Below are 18,915 nucleotides of genomic sequence, written 5' to 3'. Positions count from 1 at the left end.
TACACATTCTCCACCTATCTGCCAGTGTCTTGTACTGGGGATGCTCACACATTTCTTTAATGCTAAAAGTTACGCCATTAATATTTCAAGGATCAGCAGAATCGTCCACAGTGGACAGTTTTCAGTGGAGCTTCCAGACTGAGAGACTATGAAGAAAGGCGTAGGGGTCTACTTCCAAAGAAGAGCCAGTGGAAAGCTTATAGATCCTACAGTTCTGGAAGATGAGATGCTTAAGTTGGATGTCACTACACAACAGCTGGCGGAGTGGATTCAGACATACCAATCAATAGGATCAAGCAACATTTCATTCTGTCATACTTAAGGTTGTTGTGAGTCAGGGATGAGTCTGTGGCAACTAACAACCACAACAGGATGGAAATATGTAGTTGAGATAACAGTCCAGGGATTTAGATAAGAATACTTCCAAGCCATTCTAGAATCTAACAGATTATAACAATAATAAGGAGAAACAAATTATGCTACATTGCTTTACTGACATACTATTTTCTAGGTATAGAACCTAATAACTAAGGCAATTGGGGGTAGGTGTGTTGGAGTCAGTGAGACTGGCTCAGGACAGGGCAGGCTTCAGAGCTGTTGTACACAGGGTCACTATGAGTCATAGGCGACTAGAAAGCACATAAGAACAACAACTTTGAACAGTCATCTGTTTATCTACTCATGTTCTGTGGGCCACGGTTTTCTGTCTTTCCGTTTGCTGAAAACAACCCTTGTCATGCAGATGTCCTGACTCACCTGTCCCCATTCTCGTCCTGCACAGCAGTCAGATGGCGCTGGACAGCCAGCAGCATCTTCACGTCGCCTGTCACCGCGTAGTCGAAAAGGGCATTGGCATGCCGCTTGGCAAGCTGCATAGCCTTCTCTAGAAAGAGGTTATCTGCAAGGCAGAGAGCATGAGCAGGGGTGACTCTTCTACATTTGCTTTACAGATAAAGCACGCTTGAGGCTAAAACTATCAGCTTCCCTGATATGACACCTCAAATACAGCATCTTAGGTCAAAATGCATTTCAGTGTCTCTGGATTGTGTTCACTACAAAGTGCTGACACTGGCTGACTCACAAATACAGTTACAGACTGATCTGAAAGTGTCTGTACATGGCTTCCTAGGGGAAAAATGTTCTGAAGTATCTGTTATTTTAAGAGCAAATGAGCAATCCCCAGATAACTGACTAGGGTTTTGCTACAATTTTAACATAATCTTTTTCTTGGTGAAATAAGCTTTCAGTGAAGTAACTTATCTTGTGAAAGTGTCAAAAGCAAAATCTCAGCCCTGAACAGACTTTTGTAAAATTTGCTTTCTTCACGATCAGCAGCTGGAAAATTATGGCTTGCAAGCCAAATCCAGCACTTGGCCTATTTTTTATATGGCCCCTTTGCTAAGCACAGCTTGTGCATTTGTCAAAGTGAAAAACACCCATTGCCATCAAGTCAATTCTGGCTCACAGCAACCCTATGGGATCGAGTAGAACTGACCCAACAGGGCTTCCAAGGCTGCAGTCTTAGGGGAGCAGACACCCACATCTTTTTTCCACTGAACAGCAGCTATACCACTACACCACCAGGGTCAGCACATTTGTAATTTGCAAAGGGGTAGGAAAGAAAAAAAACTGTGTCAGAAATCACAGTGACGCTGAGTCAAAATATGTAATTTATGTCTCTACACAAGAAATAGTCCTCTGAGGACAATTTAGGCTGAACTAAAATCATGATGAATAGCCTAATAAAAACGGGTCAAAGTCTCTCTTAATGCTAATTTTTCAAAGAGGGTAACTGACAGGAAAACATGTTTCTGGTAAATTTCCATGTCAGTATGACCATTAATTTATACTCCAGAGAAGGCTGATTACTGAAGTTAAAGAAATAGTTGCCTTTTGTCAGCTAAAAATGAAGATTATTATCTATCACAGAGCCTAACAACTGTCAGATTATGACTGCAGAATGTACATGTAAATTTCTGTACTTCACGTTCAAAGTTCAAACTGGGAAAATGGAAAGCTCAGTGTGACTTAAATGACCTGACACATGCTTTTCAACTGATGTATAAGGAATACTAGGATTTTTTTTAGGGCACAGTGTGTGAGGTATTGATATGTCCTCTTTACACTAACAGAAAATAAATCTTTATTCAGGAAAGAGCCCCCCACCCTCAGCCAATACAATGTAATGAGGGTGGATTACTTACCCTGAAACCTGTAATTCTCTTCCTTCATTCCTACTGCATACGTCAGAGTAACCCTATCATGCCCATCACTGTATTCCTTATCTTGCTCTGTGGTTTCAATTACTTTCCCAGAAAGATTTATAGCATCTTTGTCATCACTTTTGTTACAATCTTCATGGTCTTTTTTAGACGCTCCTAAGATAAAGAAAGACAAAAACATTAGCCTTTTAAAGTTTATTAAGTCCTAATTCATGGTTTTAGTGTGGCAAGTTTACTACAATGAGATGAGGGGGAAAGGCTTAAAAAAAATTTTTTTGAAAGGGTTATATCATAGGTAATATGTGTTAGAGCTCTTTTAAACTATCATTTCTAAACATTTACATCTTCCCTTGTTTATCTGTAAAGAAGAAGAAAGGAAATTGCTCTTTGATAAATTCCAGGAATTTTTAAAGTGAAAAATTTTAAGTTGTTAAAAGCATATCCCTTAGTGTGTCATCTAGTCACAGCACCACTTCTGATCTTGCTCTGCTGGGTGTGATCATGCTACCTCACAGGTAACTTTGTATTATGAGAAGATCTGGTACAAATCCTGATTCTTCCATTTATAGTTACCTGCCCTCAGCAAGGAATTTTTTTCTGAACCTCAGGATCATCTGTCTGTAGAAATACTACTGGTAATGCTAATATTTTATATACAAAGTCATGATGATCACAATCAAATATGTTAAAGTGTCTGCCATAAACTAAGCATTCTAACTAAGGAGGAATATTTTATTGTATTATTTCTTCACTAGGTAGATGTATAACACTAAAATGGAGTATAATAAATATAGGAACATATGGTGTAAGAACCTCTACTAAAGGATATATTTGGTGGGAAATATCAACCCTATAAAAAGCATATTTGAGAAAACAGAGAGAATACATAGATGTGGAACTTTATTTATTCCTGAATAGTCAACTTGAAATGTCCCTTATTTGATGCTCATATTATCCCTCATTTAGGACACTTACAAAGGAAATACATCAATATAAACAAAGCATCTAAAATAGCCTTTATATCCTCTACAAAATTTAATGATGTTTTGAAAAGAATATCTCCTAGTTTATTTGCATTATTCAAATTTTGTTTTCCAAAATTATAGGGCTGTGACAAGTAATTATTCAAAAAAACAAAACCTTTTACCATAAGTCAGAATCAACCATGCAGCAACTAATTTATGCCACCCAGAGAGTGGTAAGATGGTCTACAGAGCAGTTTCCTGATGGAAAAAGGGGCAGTGACCCAACATATAAAAATAACAACAACAAAATACTTGTAATATTAATTTTAAAAATTTTTACTTCAGAATGAAAAACAAAACACACAGTATGATTTACCATGCTTCATTCCAGCATTAGATTTAGTGGATCCAGAATGGAAGGTGATTCCACCGTATGTAGGAAATCCATAGGTGGGGAAGCCATACCCTGAAAAGGCAAATACAACAAACAAGACATTATAAACAATTTCAAAAGACTTGGCAAGCCTTAGTGCTTCCTTTTAAAATCACGCCCTTAGTGTGAGAGGATGGTGCCCGGCATCTATTATTTCTAGTAAGGCACCTCAGGGGATTACTGGGACAGAGAGAATCTTACTTTGGAAAAATTTACCTATAGGCATCTAGGAAGTACCTGGGCAGCATCATAGAGCAGTTCAAATGCCATTCAACTCATTGCCATCAATTCAGAACCAACTCTAGCTGACCCTTCAAGTGGAGTGGTGGAGTTTGAGAGGTTACAAATTTCATGGGAAGAAGTCTTTACCCCTTGGAGCTGCTTGTGTATTTGAACAGTCAGAATGGTGCACCTCTGGGCTAGCAGCACAGCTCCCTAAAGGCTATGCCACCAGAGCTTCCTCAGAGCCATTCAAGGCAGACAAAATCTTCTCCTCCTAATCATGCTAAGGTTAGCAGTGATCACTTCCCAAACTCGGACTGTTCACTTAGGAGACAGAAAAACAAACAACACAGAAAACCTAAATGGGGAAAAACCCCAGAACAACAAGCAGTTGATGCTGCCAATTCTCATACATTTTTGGTGGATGTATAAACCCTTAAAGACTCTTTGATAAGTAGCTAACAGTAGAAATCATACTCTTTGACACAATAAATTCAGATTAATTTATAAAAAAGAATACGAAAGAAAAGATACTCTATGGAGGTGAAGACATTTAGAATATTTTATCCAAAAAATAACATTCAGGTAGGTTATACTATGGTTTGTTCACCCGAAATATTATGAGGCAATAAATATACATAAAGTTTGAACCATGAAGAGGACATGCATTTGTTAACATATAACGTAAAAGTAGCATATATAACTCTATGTACAATCATGGTACAATGAGAAAAAGTAATAGTTAATACAAAGAAACAGACTAAAATATTATAAACAATAATGACCACAGTTGTGCACAAGGAAATAGATAAACATATTAGTATTGATAATGAACAAAAATTTGGAAGTGGTTAATCTTGGGGTGGTAAGATTTTATGTATTTTCAAATTTCTACAATGTGAACTATATGAACAGGTATTTTTCATGTTTCCAGAAAGCACCAAGACAACTATGCAAAAACAGTACAGAAACTCAAAACAAGTAAATAAAAAAAGAAAAATCAGCAAAACCAGAGACACTAAAAACAAAGTAAAGGAGAAAGCTAGCTATAGATAACCTTTTCTTTTCCCTTGTTAGGTGTATATTGTAAAATTAAATACCTATATTTTGAAAATATAAAAAAAGCCACTATGCGTTTCTGCCTTTTTGGAGTGTCAGCTATGGGTTGGTTCTGACTAGATGGTACATCACACACACACACACACACACACACACACACACACACATGCACATTTGTTGGGAACTATAATTTCATATATCATATTTAATAATGCACTTGTCACTCAATCTGAACATGCCAATAAACCTCAGAAAAGAAAATGTATCCTTTCCAGTATGGGAACGTTTTAGAAAGTAGATTTTATTCTTACCGGGGCCAGCACTTCCGGTACCACCTCCTCCACTGCCACTTCCAAACATGCCTCCACCTCCAGCACCAGCTCCACTCCCGCCACCAAAACTGTCCGAAAAATTGGGCATCAGCTTCTGCCGTTTCCTCTGCACTTCCTCTTTGTCTGTATGTGAAGAGAAGTCAGGCCAAAAAGGAAGAGAAACCAGAGCAGAAAAGATTAATTCAGTTCTATGACTAGCCACAGAAAGAATATTGATTCTAATGATATTTTTAAACATGTAAGGGGGAAGAGACAACAAATTTCAAGAAGTTTCGTAGTTATTCCAGTGGGTAACCAGACTGAGAACTAGCTTGAGAGACCACAGAACTGCACACACCCAAGTCCTTTCTGCAATGGCTATGTTGCAAAGTTTCTAACATAAATGAGAGACCACACCGTACATAAAAAAGTAAACTATTGAATATGAAAATACTATTTTTATTTGGTTTTAGACATCAACTATTTCTAAACAATTAACATTTATTGTTCATTTACAATGAACAAAGTAGGAGTCTCTTGGTGGCGTGGTGCAACTATTTAACATACTCTGCTGCTGAATGAAAGTTTAGGTTTGACTATGCCAATATGCCTGGGGGGGGGAGGGGGGGAAGAGCCAGAAGATCCAAGAAATCAGTCACTGAAAACTCTGAGGTCACCATCTGTCAGTCAAAAGCCATCTGATTTGAACTACTTTACAGTTAGTTTGCTGGGGAGAAGAAAGCAGCAGGATGGTTTTGTTGTCAAAGGCCTTCTGACTTGAAGGTTTTATGAAAAAGATACTATAACACTATATTAAATTCATGGTAAAGACCAGCATCCACAGAGTTCAGGGAAAGGTTTCTAAAGAGGTGCAGGATGAAGTTTCCTGGGATCAACTTCATATTCTCCAGGGGAAAAGGGAGGATGTGCTGAGAAATGTAGCTAGAAGAATCAAAGTAATGAACGGCAGAGTGTGCACAGTGCGCTGAAGAGGACAATGATAGATCAGTTTGGCCACAGTGAAAGCTTTGAAGAGATAACCTGATTTGGGTCACACTGGAATACCCAGAATATGAAGTTAAGCGATATAACTTACACTGAATGTGTCTGAAGAGAAGAATGACGTTTGTAAAGTTGTGCGTCAGAAGATTTCTCTATCACTGGGGAATGCTGCTGTTATTAGTTTCCACCATGTTGATATCTACTCAAGGCGACTCAATTTGTTACAAAGAACTATTTTATAGGGTTTTCTTGTATTATTTATAGGGTTTTATAGGATAATCTTCATGGAAGCAGACCACCAGACCTGTCTCTGTAGTATTGTTGGCACGGTTTGAACCACCGACCTTTAGGTTAGCAGTCAAGTGCAAGCCATTTCCACCACCCAGAGACCACTGGTTCACTGCCATCTCTCCAAATGATAATGACTCTATGCATAACATAATGGAACTTGTCTAAACCTGTGTCATCCTCACAGTTTCTGCTGTGCTTAAGACCACTGATGCAGTCACTGTATCAATTCACCTCTCAGCTTCCAACATCTCATCTGTCATCTAAGGTTTCAGATTCCTCTTCACTGTGTTTCACTTATTACAATAGTGAATCCTAAGGAATGAGCCCCATCACATTGTATCTGTGCTTCCATTCCTCAGTATCACTTAAAATACGGTCAAATTGAGAGGCAGAGATGTAATGGGACTCATTCCTTAGTATTAATTATGATAATACATGAAGCCCAGAAACACAGTAAAGAGGAATCTGTAGCCTTTGGTGACTGATGGGAAGCGGAAAGCCCAAAACAGCACTTGGGTATAAAATACAGTGATGTAATGTGAGAGTTTTGACTGTCTAGGTTGGATGCTACTTAGACATTCTTCTCTCATTCTCATGTGACTGCTGCTTTCTTCTGCTGTCATTTCTCTTCACTTCTCACTATCTGTACTCTCTATTCCTTCTTAGTTCTATCTCGGCCTCTGTGGGTGTTCTGTTTCTTCCTACTTCGCCCTTTTCTTTACTTACTTTTTCTTCCCTCTTCCCTTCCTTATACCAGAAGGTGCAACAGAGTTTTTTTGTTAGTTTGTTTTTAAATAAAGGAATAGCCAATATGGTGGTGTTTTATCTTTTTTTATTTTAACCAGAAGTCCAGTAGTTAACAACTGTCTTGTTTTTGATTTTCAGTGTCAGGTTTTGCCACTGGTTATATTCAGAAAGATCTTCCTTATTTGTAATTTTGTGCTTGTTTCCGTCATCTCAGGGTTAGACAGAAGGCTGTGACTCTGCTGCTTACTGATTATCTTATAATCATCTATCTTCAGTTGAAAGATGAACAGGGGAAAGTAGGGTAACTGAACTTTGACAACGCATTTAAAAACTGATCAAGTCTAGACTCACCAGGTGGCAAAAGTCAAAGTGGGTCAATTTTGAGAAGAGTATGTTTTTATTAGAAATGAGTGACTTCAAAATGAAGAAACATTAACAAAGGATTTTAGACACATTAATAAAACTTTCCCACCATCTTTACCTTACCTAGCTGAGCTCTTTACTCATTTTATAAACTGCTGATCTCACATACTTTGGGAATTTGGTCAAGAGGGGCCAGTCCTTAGAAAAAGACATCATGCTGAGAAAGGTTGGAGAGCTAGAGAAAGGAGGAAGACCCTCAACAAGATGTATTGACATGGTGACCGTAACAATGGGCTTGGACTTATCAGAGATTGTGAGGAAGGCTCAGATCTGTTGTTCATATGGTCCTTACGAATTGCTGTCGACTTGTTGGTACCTAACAACATCAACAATCTCACGTAGAATATTCATTCATTGTAGAAATTATGCAATGTGCCTAAGGGAAGCAGACAATAAATTCATCTTCAGAAATAAATACTATCTATTGACCTACCTTCTAGGAGAATCTATTCAACATTTTCTATGCTTTCATTTTTTTTTTATTAATTTTAATGAAAGTTTACAGAGACTTAGGGTTTCTAGTCATTCACTGTTGCACTTTTCTCCCTGCCCATCCCCTCCCCCTCAATTTACTCTTTTCCTTGAAAAGAAAAAGAAAAACTCTTTCATAGTTATGCAATCCCTCCCAAGTCCACTTCACTATTCAACCTTCACTCTGGATTTCTATAATAACAAGAATACCTATTCATATATCCCTTATGAACAGTTCTCTCTCTCATCTGTTTCAATTCAATATACATAATTTCTCCCCTCCTTTTCTGTCCTCCCTCAACCCTGATGTCAGTCCTATTTTACAACAGTGACCCTATGCAGTATTTGTTCTTCTGTGACTGAGATATTTCAGTCAGCATAATGTCCTCCAGGGTCATCCATTTTGCATAGTATCTCATGAGTTCCTTGTTTTTCACTGCTGCATAGTATTCCATTGTGTGAATATACCAGAGCTTCTCTATCCATTAATTTGTTGATGGGCACTTGGGTTGTTTCCAGCTCTTTGCTATTGTGAACAAAGCAGCAATAAACATGGGCATGCATTCAATTTTTTTTATAAGCATTGATATAAGCACTGGTTCTACCTTACTGTAAAATTTCATTTTTTAAGGGCCAATTTTCCAAGTATTAATTATCCTACAGCAAGTTGGATTTCAACAACAAGACATTAATAACAAAATTCTGCATGGTGAACTTTATGAAAGAGCCTACCATCTGAATCTCCATAGAATGGAACATGATGATTCTCACACTTGGTTCATTTCTTCTGTGGTTTGTTTCCCTCTGCCAGGGAATATCAACCTATTCTAGAAGGAGCCTCAGTCGACATTCACTGTAAGGTCTGCTTTTTACAGAAGAGGAAATGAACCAGGATGGTCAAATTATTTGTCAGTGATCAGGGCAGAGTGGAGATAAAACCCTAAGTTGAGTGATCTTTCTATTATATTAGTTATCACTTTTGAGAAACTTTCCATAGTATTTGTTTCTTTTTATAATCGTGACTTGAGATAAACTCTCAGTTGCTATTACCTTTCTCTGTGCATGTGCCTTCTTAAAAGCAGCTCATTCTTTTGGAAGCAGAGGGTTGAGAATGTGCAGGAGAAGGGGAGGACTAATCATGGGGTTGTACAATTTTTTTTTTTTTTTTCCAACCATGGTATCTTTTAATACCCAGGCTGCCCAGAGCGAAGGCCTGGGGACTGAGCCACAGGTGGGCCTGAGGCTTCTGGAAGGGGTTGTACAATTTGATGGGTGGGGGTGAGGGAAAGTGAAAGAATTTTTTCTTGAAAACAATGTATTTGAATTTTGTAAATAAACTAGTAGTAAACAACAACAGAAAAGAGCAATATGAGTATTACAATAAGCAACAGAAACAAGATATGTATAAATGTAAAGAAAGGGGAAGGGGTAGTGGGGAGGGAAAGGGGTCAGAAGGTGGAGGGGAAATTAGTAATTCATTAAATAAAACACAATGTATATGAATAAATGTATAAAACATAATGTGCATGATGTCAATATTCATACAGGGCACAGAAGTTGGAGCTGGTTGATTCAGTACAATGGGAAGAGAATGTTTTATTTCTATGTCTTATGCTTTACTTGAGGGCATATAAATTTAATACCAATCTTGACAATAATGACAGTACTTTAATTAGCTGATCAGTAAGTCAGTTCACAAACATTTAACAAGCATCTACTATGTGCCTGTCACCTACTCTTCTTGATGTTGAGGGCATGTTATAGTTATTATGTGTCACTGAGTCACCTGCAACTCATAGCAATCCTATATACAACAGCCCTAAACCCTGCTCTATCCTGTGCCAAACTCACTGTCTCCAACACACCGACCCCCTTTACCCCAGTCATTGAATCAATCCATCTCATCGAGGTTCTTCCTTTCCTGTACTCTCCCTCCACCCTCCCAAGCATGATGTCCCTCTCAAAGGACTGGTGCCACCTTGTAACATGTAGAAAGTATGTCAGACAAAGCTTCAGAATCTTGCCTCCAAAGAGTAGCTTGGTTTCACCCTCTCCAGGTCAAATCTTGTTTGTTCTCTTAGCAGTCCATGGTATATTCAATACTTTTCTTCAACACCACAGCTCAAAGGCAACAATTCTCCTTCTATCATTCCTAGCCATTGTCCAGCTCTCTGATGCATAGCAAGTGATTGCAAAGACCATGGACTGTATCAGGCACACCTTAGTCTCCAGACTGACATCGTTGCTCTTCAGTACTTTGGAGAGGTCTCTGACAATAAACTTTATCAATGCAATATGTCTTTCCATTTCCTGGATGCTGGTGACAAGAGAATTGATTGTGGAGCCAAGCAAACTAAAGCAGTGAAATCTCAATCTCTTCACCATCTATCATGATGCTGTCAATTGGCCTAGTAGTGAGAATCTTTGTCTTCTTGGTGTTGAGTTTCAATCCACATTGAAGGCTGCAGTCCTTGGCATTCTGTAGCAAGTGCTTCAGGTCCTCCTCAGTTTCAGCAAGCAGAGTTGTGTCATCCGCATAACGCAGATTATTGATGAGTCTTCCTCCAATTCTGATGCCACATTTCTCCTCCTAGAGCCCAGGCTCCTAAACAATCTGTTCTGCATATAGATTGAAAAGTTATGGAGAGAAGACACATCTCTGGCATACACCCTTGCCAATTTTGAACCATGCAGTGTCCCCTTGCTCTGTTCTGATGAGTGCCTCCTGGTCCAACTATAGGTTTCACATAAGCACAGTCAAGTGTTCTGGGATTCCCATTCTTCTCAGTTAGCCACAGTGTGTTGTAGTCCATACAGTCAAATGCCTTTGCATAGTCAATGACACAGATAAGACATTCCTCTGGTATTCTCTGCTTTCAGCCAAGATCTATCTAACGTTAGCTACAATATCCCTAGTACCACGACCCCTTCTAAAGCCAGCCTGCACTTCAGGTAGTTCTTTGGTGATGTGCTTCTCCAGTCATTTTTGGATTATCTTCAGCAGAATCTTGCTTGCATGTGATATCAATGATACTGTTCAATAATTTCCACACTGCCAGAATACCTTTCTTTGGAATGGGAACAAATATTGATCTCTTCCAGTCAGTTGCCCAGGTGGTTGTCCCCCAGATCTCTTGGCACAACTTGGTGAGGATATCCAGGGAATATGTCAATTGGTATGCCATAAATTCTTGGGGCTTTGTTTTTTGCCAATTCCTTCAGAGCAGCTTGAACTTCTTCCTTCATCACCACAAGCTCTTGTTCATATGTTGTTTAATGAAATTTTTCTGTTTCCACCAATTCCTTTTGGTACAATGACTCTGTAAATTCTATGTATCTTCTTTTAATGCTTCCTGGATCATTTAATATTCTACCCAAAGCATCCTTGAGTATTGCAACTCGAGGCTTGATTTTTTTTTTCTTCAGTTCCTTGAGCTTAAGAAATGCTGAGCGAGTTCAGCCTCTTTGATTTTCCGACTCCAGCTCTTTGCACATTTCATTATAATACTTTACTTGGTCTTCCCGCATTGCCCTTTGAAACCTTCTGTTCATCTATTTAATATCTTGATTTCTTCCCTTTGCTTTGGCTTCTTGGTATTCTAGTGCTCTATTCAGTCTCTTCAGGATAAAAACCAAAGACCAAATCTGTACCCTACAGGAAGTTACTTCTAGTCTAGTTAGGAGCTCTGATAGCCTGGTCCATAAGGAGTTACACTGACAACCCAAAGGTGGCAACTCTTTGGTGGTTCGCGTCCACCAGGTGCTCTACAGGAAAAAGGGAGGCAATTCCTCTCCTGTCATTGATATGTAGCCCCTGAGAATTTGCTGGACAGACAGTGATAAGTCATTTTTTACTTAACAGCAATGAGCAGTTTGTTGAGGAGAGAAGGAGACAGACAACAGACACATAAAATTATCTTTTTACATGCTGATAAATTATTTATCAGTATATAAGGCTTTTACATATAAAAATAATTAAGAATATGAAATCAGGCAGTAAGATAATGTGTGTGACTGCAGTGGGTGGAGGAGCACAAGAAGGAATGATCCATTGTTAAAAGTCACACTTTCTCACAGCTATCTAAGAAGTAACATTTTAAATCAAGCTGCCTTTTCCCCCTACCAAAATCCACCCTTGCTTCCTTGTCCCTTTCATCAATCATGGCACAAGCTTTCTAAGCTTGAAATACTTGAACCATCTACAATTTCTAAATTTCTCCTTTACCTCCTACCCCAAGTACCCAAGTCCTCTTGACACCATCACTGAACTGTCCTGAAACCACCTCCTCCTATTATCCCTATGATCTATCCTTTTACTAATCTCATAATTTTTCATTTGAATCCTTGCTAGTATAATTTCATCATTACTTGAACATTTTATTGTGCTGTGGGTAAAAGTTTACAGAGCAAATTATTTTCCACTTAACAACTGATACACATTTTATTTCGTGACATGAGTTGCAGATCGTGTGACTCACTGTTTCCCAGATGTTATCTTCTGTGCCAATAGAAGGAAGTCAGAGCTATCTTTCCAAACACACAGGCCTCTCTGGAATCCATTCAAATCTAACAGTTGTGCTCAAAGTGCTCCACACCCTGACCTTGGCCTACTTGCCTGACTCAGCATTCACTACTCCATCTTGGGGTTCAGGATGCTCACTTCTTCTGAATGCTCTCCAATTTTTCTAAGATTTGAGTCAGTGGCTCTGGCCTTGGCATCCTCACTTCTGGATGCTTCCCTTTTGGCATTTATCAAAATCATACTTTGTATGACAATCATTTCAAGGGACTACAATTTTCCCTTATAGAAATGTCCTTTGTGAAGGAAAACAACAGTGCCTTATTAATTTTTACAGATCTGTAGTGGCTAGGTTTTCTGCTTAAATGCCTGAGGCTGGCTGACAGAGTGGCCTGCTTCTTCCTAAACACCAAGACAGATCTTTGGATCGCAACTGTCTGAATTTGCAGTTACTCAACAAATTTTAAATTCTCCAATATGTGTCAACACTCTTAATCTCAAACATGCTCTTTGGAAATCTCACGGAAACATGATTTCAAGAGGCTGGATTTAATTGAGTGTTATTGGAAATGACAAAGTGATCTTTTCTAATCAACTTGTCTTCTTACTGGAACAAACACAAGAGTTTAAACAACCAAGTTACCTTTAATTTCAGGGTAGTAGAGGAAAGGTTTTGGCTCACTGGTTTCCAAGTCAGATTTCCTTCGGAGCTGGACGAACACAGAGGCTGGTTTTGTAATGTTGACATCTTTATACTTTGGGGTTTTGAAGACAATGGCAAACTGCAGGATACAAAGATACATGGATTGAGGAAGGGCTATAATTATCATATACTCATAAAACCCTCTCCTTCGTTTCTCCTTCTGCTCAATGTTTAGACACAGTTTACTAAAACATAGCATCCAAGAGAGTTCTAAACTCAGACTTACATATTCACGATTTTATTAAACTCTCAGAGAAAACCAAGATGCTGTAAATGCACTTAACATTCTTATTGCTTCATTTGTCTAATAGTTCAAGTGTCTTCTAGTAAAAAATATTATGTAAATCAAATACATTTCATATACTTTTTTTTCCTTTGCAACTCAACTTCAAAAGTCTCTAACACTATTAACAGCAGTATCAGAAAGAATGGTTGTGGAAGAGATAAGGGCAAGGGAAATAATAGGGTAATCGATCAGCAGGATAGTTAAAAAGGTTAGCTGTATTTTGATGGTCAAGGCTCGAGGCATATGCAGGTGTTCTGTAATAAGTTTCTAAGATACACTTCTGGACTATTAATTTCTTGACGGTGAGAGAAAAGTTTTTTCCAGTTTTTGAATATGTAATATATTTAGAGAGATTGAGACTTTGTAAAACGTAAAAGAATAGGTAATAGTCAAACCATTACGCAGAGACATCAGGTCAACTCCAGCTCACAGTAAACTTGTAGAACAGAGTAGAACTGTATAGGATTTACAAACTATTGGGTTCTTTAGGGATGCAGACGACATCACTGACTTTAGGGTAAGCAACTACATGCTTTAATTACTGTGCCACCAATGAAACTTCTTGTCATCTCTGACCTCATCCACACAATTCTTTGCTATGCATTTATTCTGTTATGCATTATTATTTGTTTCGGAGTTTCTTTGTTGGTATTGGGTACAGTCTGGTTGACTCTCGCTCACAGTAGCCCTGCATGACAATACAGAATCGATCTGTAGGCTTTCCTAGTAATCTTTATGGCAACAGACTATCAGGTCTTAATCTCATGATGCCACTGAAGGTTAATGGGCTCAAATTGTCAACCTGCTGATTAGGAGCTGAGTGTTTAATAATGTGCCACCAAGATGCCTTAAAATTTTTGTATGTATTTACAATATGAACATGGAGAATACAGAATCATTTTTCACATTCATTTGCTATTTATTACACTGAGTGTTTTCTTTTCACTTCAACACTGTATTTTATTTCAATATTCAAAACTCAAACTCGATGCCACTGAGTCTGAATCAAGTCATAACAGACCTTCCAGTGGGTTTTCAGAAACTGTAAATCACACAGGAGGAGACTGTTCATCTTTGCCCTGCAGAGAAGCTGGTGTATTTGAATTGCCTACCCTTGAACTGGCAGTATAGCTTCTTACTCACTAGGCCACCAAAGCGCCCTATTTCCACACTAGCTCATATGATCTTCATTACTTTATCAACTGTATAATATTCCAATATATCAATCTACTATTATTCCAGTTTATCAATCTACCATAAGTATTTTATTAACGGCATAATATTCTAGTACATCAATATACCATAAGGTACATAACTAGCCACGTATCAGTGAACATTTGGATTTTATGTTTAACTTTTCTGTAAAATTTTCTTCTTTTTCATGTGGGTAATATGTCTCCATAACCTTTGAAAAGGGAATTGGGTAATCATTAAGTAGAGGCAAAAAATTTTCACATCATATGCACATACTCAGTTGTAACCAGGAAATCATAATTGATCAGGATGATGTTAGCCTCAATGGATGATTCCACATTTCAACCTGTCTCCTTAAATAACCTTCTAACAAGTGCCACCATAGTTACCACAGCAGTACAGTTAAAATATTTTCAATCTGAGGGACACTGTATTATAGTTCACTGTATGAAGTTCAGGAGACTGTATACTCAGATAAAATTCCTTGCCTCTCAGAGCCAATGCTAACAGATCCTTGCCCGTAATTTTATAATTAGGTAACCAGTGTTCTGGAAAACTTATGCGTTTTAAGAAGTACTTTTCCCCTGAAAGGGAAATGGTTATTTTGCTGCTGCTGTTTGTTGATGTTTCAAGTTGGAACTGACCCATAGCTGACCCCCTGGTGGGGGTTTTCAGAGGCAGTTAATTGTACAGGAGGAGATCTCCCATCCGTCTCTGACAGCAGCTGGTGGACGCAAACCACACGCCTTCGGGATTGCAGCATAGATTCTTGCCACTAGGCCACCAGTGCTCCCTGAAATTTATTTAAATGTTTCTTATTGCATATATATAAACTAAGTAATGAGTCTCAATAAGGCATCAAGTATAAAGCCATCATCACCATTTGTGTCCACTTACCTGTCTATGAACGTCTGTGGGGGAAAAATCTCCAAATCCTTCCCACACGCCACCATTTTCCTCCTCTTCATAAAATCGAATCTGTATGTCATCTGCAAATAAATGGAATTCACAGAGTAATAACATTTACAACCAAATCCCAAACTCAACACCATCAAGTCGATTCACACTTATGGGGGCCTGAGTCAGAAAAATGGCAGCAGTCTCTTCCTGTTACAACACAGAACCAGAAAAATGCCAAGTTTCTGGTGTTCAACATCTTAAAAAGAAGAGGCTGTTTCTAATTTTTTGTGGAGCAGCTAGTTTAAAAAGAACTTGGATTTCCATTCATTCATTGTTGCACATTTTCCTCCCTATCCCCCTTCCCCCCAGTTCGCTTTCTTCTGTGGCAAGAAAGTTCTTTCATTGTTATATAGTCATCCACGCCCCTGCCCCCGCCCACTTTACTATGTAACTCTTATTCTGGACTCTTATGTCAATAATACCTAATCATATATTCCTTTTATACAGTTCTCGTCCTCGTCTGTTTCAATGCTGTGTACTATTTATCCCCTCTTTTCTTAGTTTCCCCCAACCCTCATATCAGTCCTGTTCTGCATTATGCAGTATTGAAATAATGCTAGATTTAACTATTCAATCTGAACTTTTTCTTAATAAGAATCTGATGTTCTCACTTCTCCACCCCTAAATCAATTCACTCTTGAGAAATGTGAAGAACAATGAGGAATATCAGTTTCTCAATTCAAGACGCTGTAGTTAGAGCTGTCAAGTGGCTCTGACTCATACCAAAGCTACTTACAACAGAACAAAACCCGTCCGATCAAGTGTCATCTTCACATCTCTGTTGTGCTTATGGATGAAGTCACTGAATTAAGCCACTATATCTCATGGGACATTTTCCTCTCTTTTTTTGATCTCTACTTTTCCAAGTATGTTGTCTTCTCCAGGGACTGTTTCCCCCTAATAACATGCCCAAAACACGTGAACAAAGTCTCACTATCTCTGCTTCTAATGTAACCCTGAAGACACCTCTTCCAAGGCACCGCTGTTTGGTTTTTGGCAGTTCACGGTATGTATATTCAATACTCGTGGCCAAAACTACAATTCAAAGGCATCAATTCTTTTTTGGAATTCCTTAATCGCCATCAAATTTTCACATGCATGTGAAGCAAGAGGAAATACCATGACTTGGGTCAGATGCACCTTGCTCTTTAAGCTGGCATTCATATACTTTAGCATTTAAAAAGAATCTTTGCTCAGTCCAATACCTTGTTTCCTTTCTTAACTTCTGATTTCACTGGTGTTGAGTAAAGTGAAATAATCAACAATTTCAATCTTTTCTCCAGTTATTCTGATATTGTTTATTGGTCCAGTGGTTAGGGTTTTTGTCTTCCTGAGTTGTACTTTGAAAGATTCTGCTCTTCTTTGACATAATTGATTTCAATAGCTTCTCTATTTTCAAGATCAGGTTTCAGAGTCTCTTCTGACATGCATGGTCTTTTCTTGTCTCCCTATACTTTTAAGAACATTTTGTTTTCTTCATATATGACTTCTTGTGGTTATTGTTATGTGCTATTGAGTTGGAACTGATTTGTGGCTGTCCCTCTAGCAGATTTTCATAGGCTGTAAATGCTGTAAATCACATGAGAGGAGACTCCCCGTCACTCTCCCATGGAGCAGTTGGTGCATCCATTCGAACCACTGGTCTTGGGGTTGGTAGCACAATATTTTACCACTATTCACCAGAGATCCTTTGTATACTATGTTGTTGCTGCTGTTGTTATGTACCATTGAGTCAAGTATGCCTCATAGCGATCTTATGAACAACAGACCTGAACCCTGCTCTATCCTGTGCCATCCTCATATTTCCCGACACATTAGAGCCCACTGTGGCAGTCATCATGGCAATCTACCTGGTTAAGGGTCTTTCTCATCATCAACGAATCTCCACTCTTCAAGCATCATGACACGCTCCAAGGAATAGCCCCTCCTAACAACATGGCCGAAGTGTGTAAGGTGAACCCTGATCATTCTTGCCTCCAAAAAGCATTCCAGCTGTACCCTTTCCAAGACTTATTTGTTTGTTCTTTGGCAGTCCAAGAGATGGTCAATGCTCTTCTCCAACACCATAGCTCAAAGGTGTCAATTCTTCTGGTCATCCCTATTCATTGTCCAGCTTTTAGATGTATAGCAAGTTTTGAGAAAAATTACTGCCTCAATCAGCTGCACCTTAGTCTTCAAGCTGATAGCATTACTCCTCAATAATTTGGAGAGGTCCCTAACCGTAGACTTTCCTAGTGCAATGATGTTGTTGTGTACCACAGAGTTGGAACCAATCCATAGCTAACCCTCTGACAGGTTTTCAAAGGCAGTTAATCACATAGGAGGAGATTGCTCATCCTTCTCCCGCAATACATCTCCTGATTTCCTGACTGCTGGTACCAAGGGTGTTAACTGTGGATCCAAGTAAGATGAAGTTGCTGACAGTTTGAATCTCTTTTCCATCCACCATGATGTTATCTATTGGTCCAGTGGTGAGAATCTTTGCTTTCTTGACAATGAGATGCAATCTATATTGTAGGCTGCGTTTCTTGATCTTTTACAACAAGTACTTCAAATTCTTCTTACTTTCAGCAAGCAAGGCTGTCAACTACATAATGCAGGCTCTTGGTGAGTCTTCCTTCAATCCAGATGCTACATTCCTCTTCAGAGTGCAGCTTCCTGAATAAGTTGCTCAGTATACAGATAAAATAGGTATATAGAAAGAATACAACCCTGACAACCGGCTTTCCTTATTTTAAACCATACAGTGTTCACACAACAGCCTTTAGTCCAGGTATAGGTTTTCACACAGCACAATTAAGTGGTGTGGGACTCCCATTCTTCTCAATGCCAGCCACACAGTCAAATACCTGTGCATAGGCAATAAAGCACAAAAAGATATGACCATATGATATATTTCTCTGGAGATGAAAAGACAAGGAAAAATGGGGTTGCCTTTATAGTAAAAAAAGTACTTTCTAGATCCATCTTAAAGTACAACATCATGAGTGACAGGATTATATCTATACGCTTACAAGGAAGTCCAGTAAATACCACTATCATTCAGATATATGCACCAACAACCAGAGCCAAAGAAGAAGAAATAGATGATTTCTACCAACTTTTAC

General features: G+C 38.6%; 1 protein-coding gene across 1 annotated transcript in view; it reads right to left on the bottom strand.

Annotated features, from left to right (window-relative positions):
- Positions 1-18,915, bottom strand: part of NFKB1 (nuclear factor of kappa light polypeptide gene enhancer in B-cells 1) — a 150,628-nt gene that overhangs the window by 24,043 nt on the left and 107,670 nt on the right. Inside the window, 6 exon segments of the mRNA XM_006893113.1 lie at positions 757-898; positions 2,205-2,378; positions 3,552-3,653; positions 5,213-5,356; positions 13,309-13,447; positions 15,746-15,837. Coding sequence (XP_006893175.1) covers positions 757-898; positions 2,205-2,378; positions 3,552-3,653; positions 5,213-5,356; positions 13,309-13,447; positions 15,746-15,837 — 793 coding nt within the window.

Source organism: Elephantulus edwardii, unplaced genomic scaffold (assembly GCF_000299155.1).
Source record: "Elephantulus edwardii isolate Elephantulus edwardi_28Jun2011 unplaced genomic scaffold, EleEdw1.0 scaffold00122, whole genome shotgun sequence".
Classification (NCBI taxonomy): domain Eukaryota; kingdom Metazoa; phylum Chordata; class Mammalia; order Macroscelidea; family Macroscelididae; genus Elephantulus; species Elephantulus edwardii.
The sequence above is the reverse complement of the archived record's forward strand: the minus strand, read 5'-3'. Positions and strand labels throughout refer to the sequence as shown.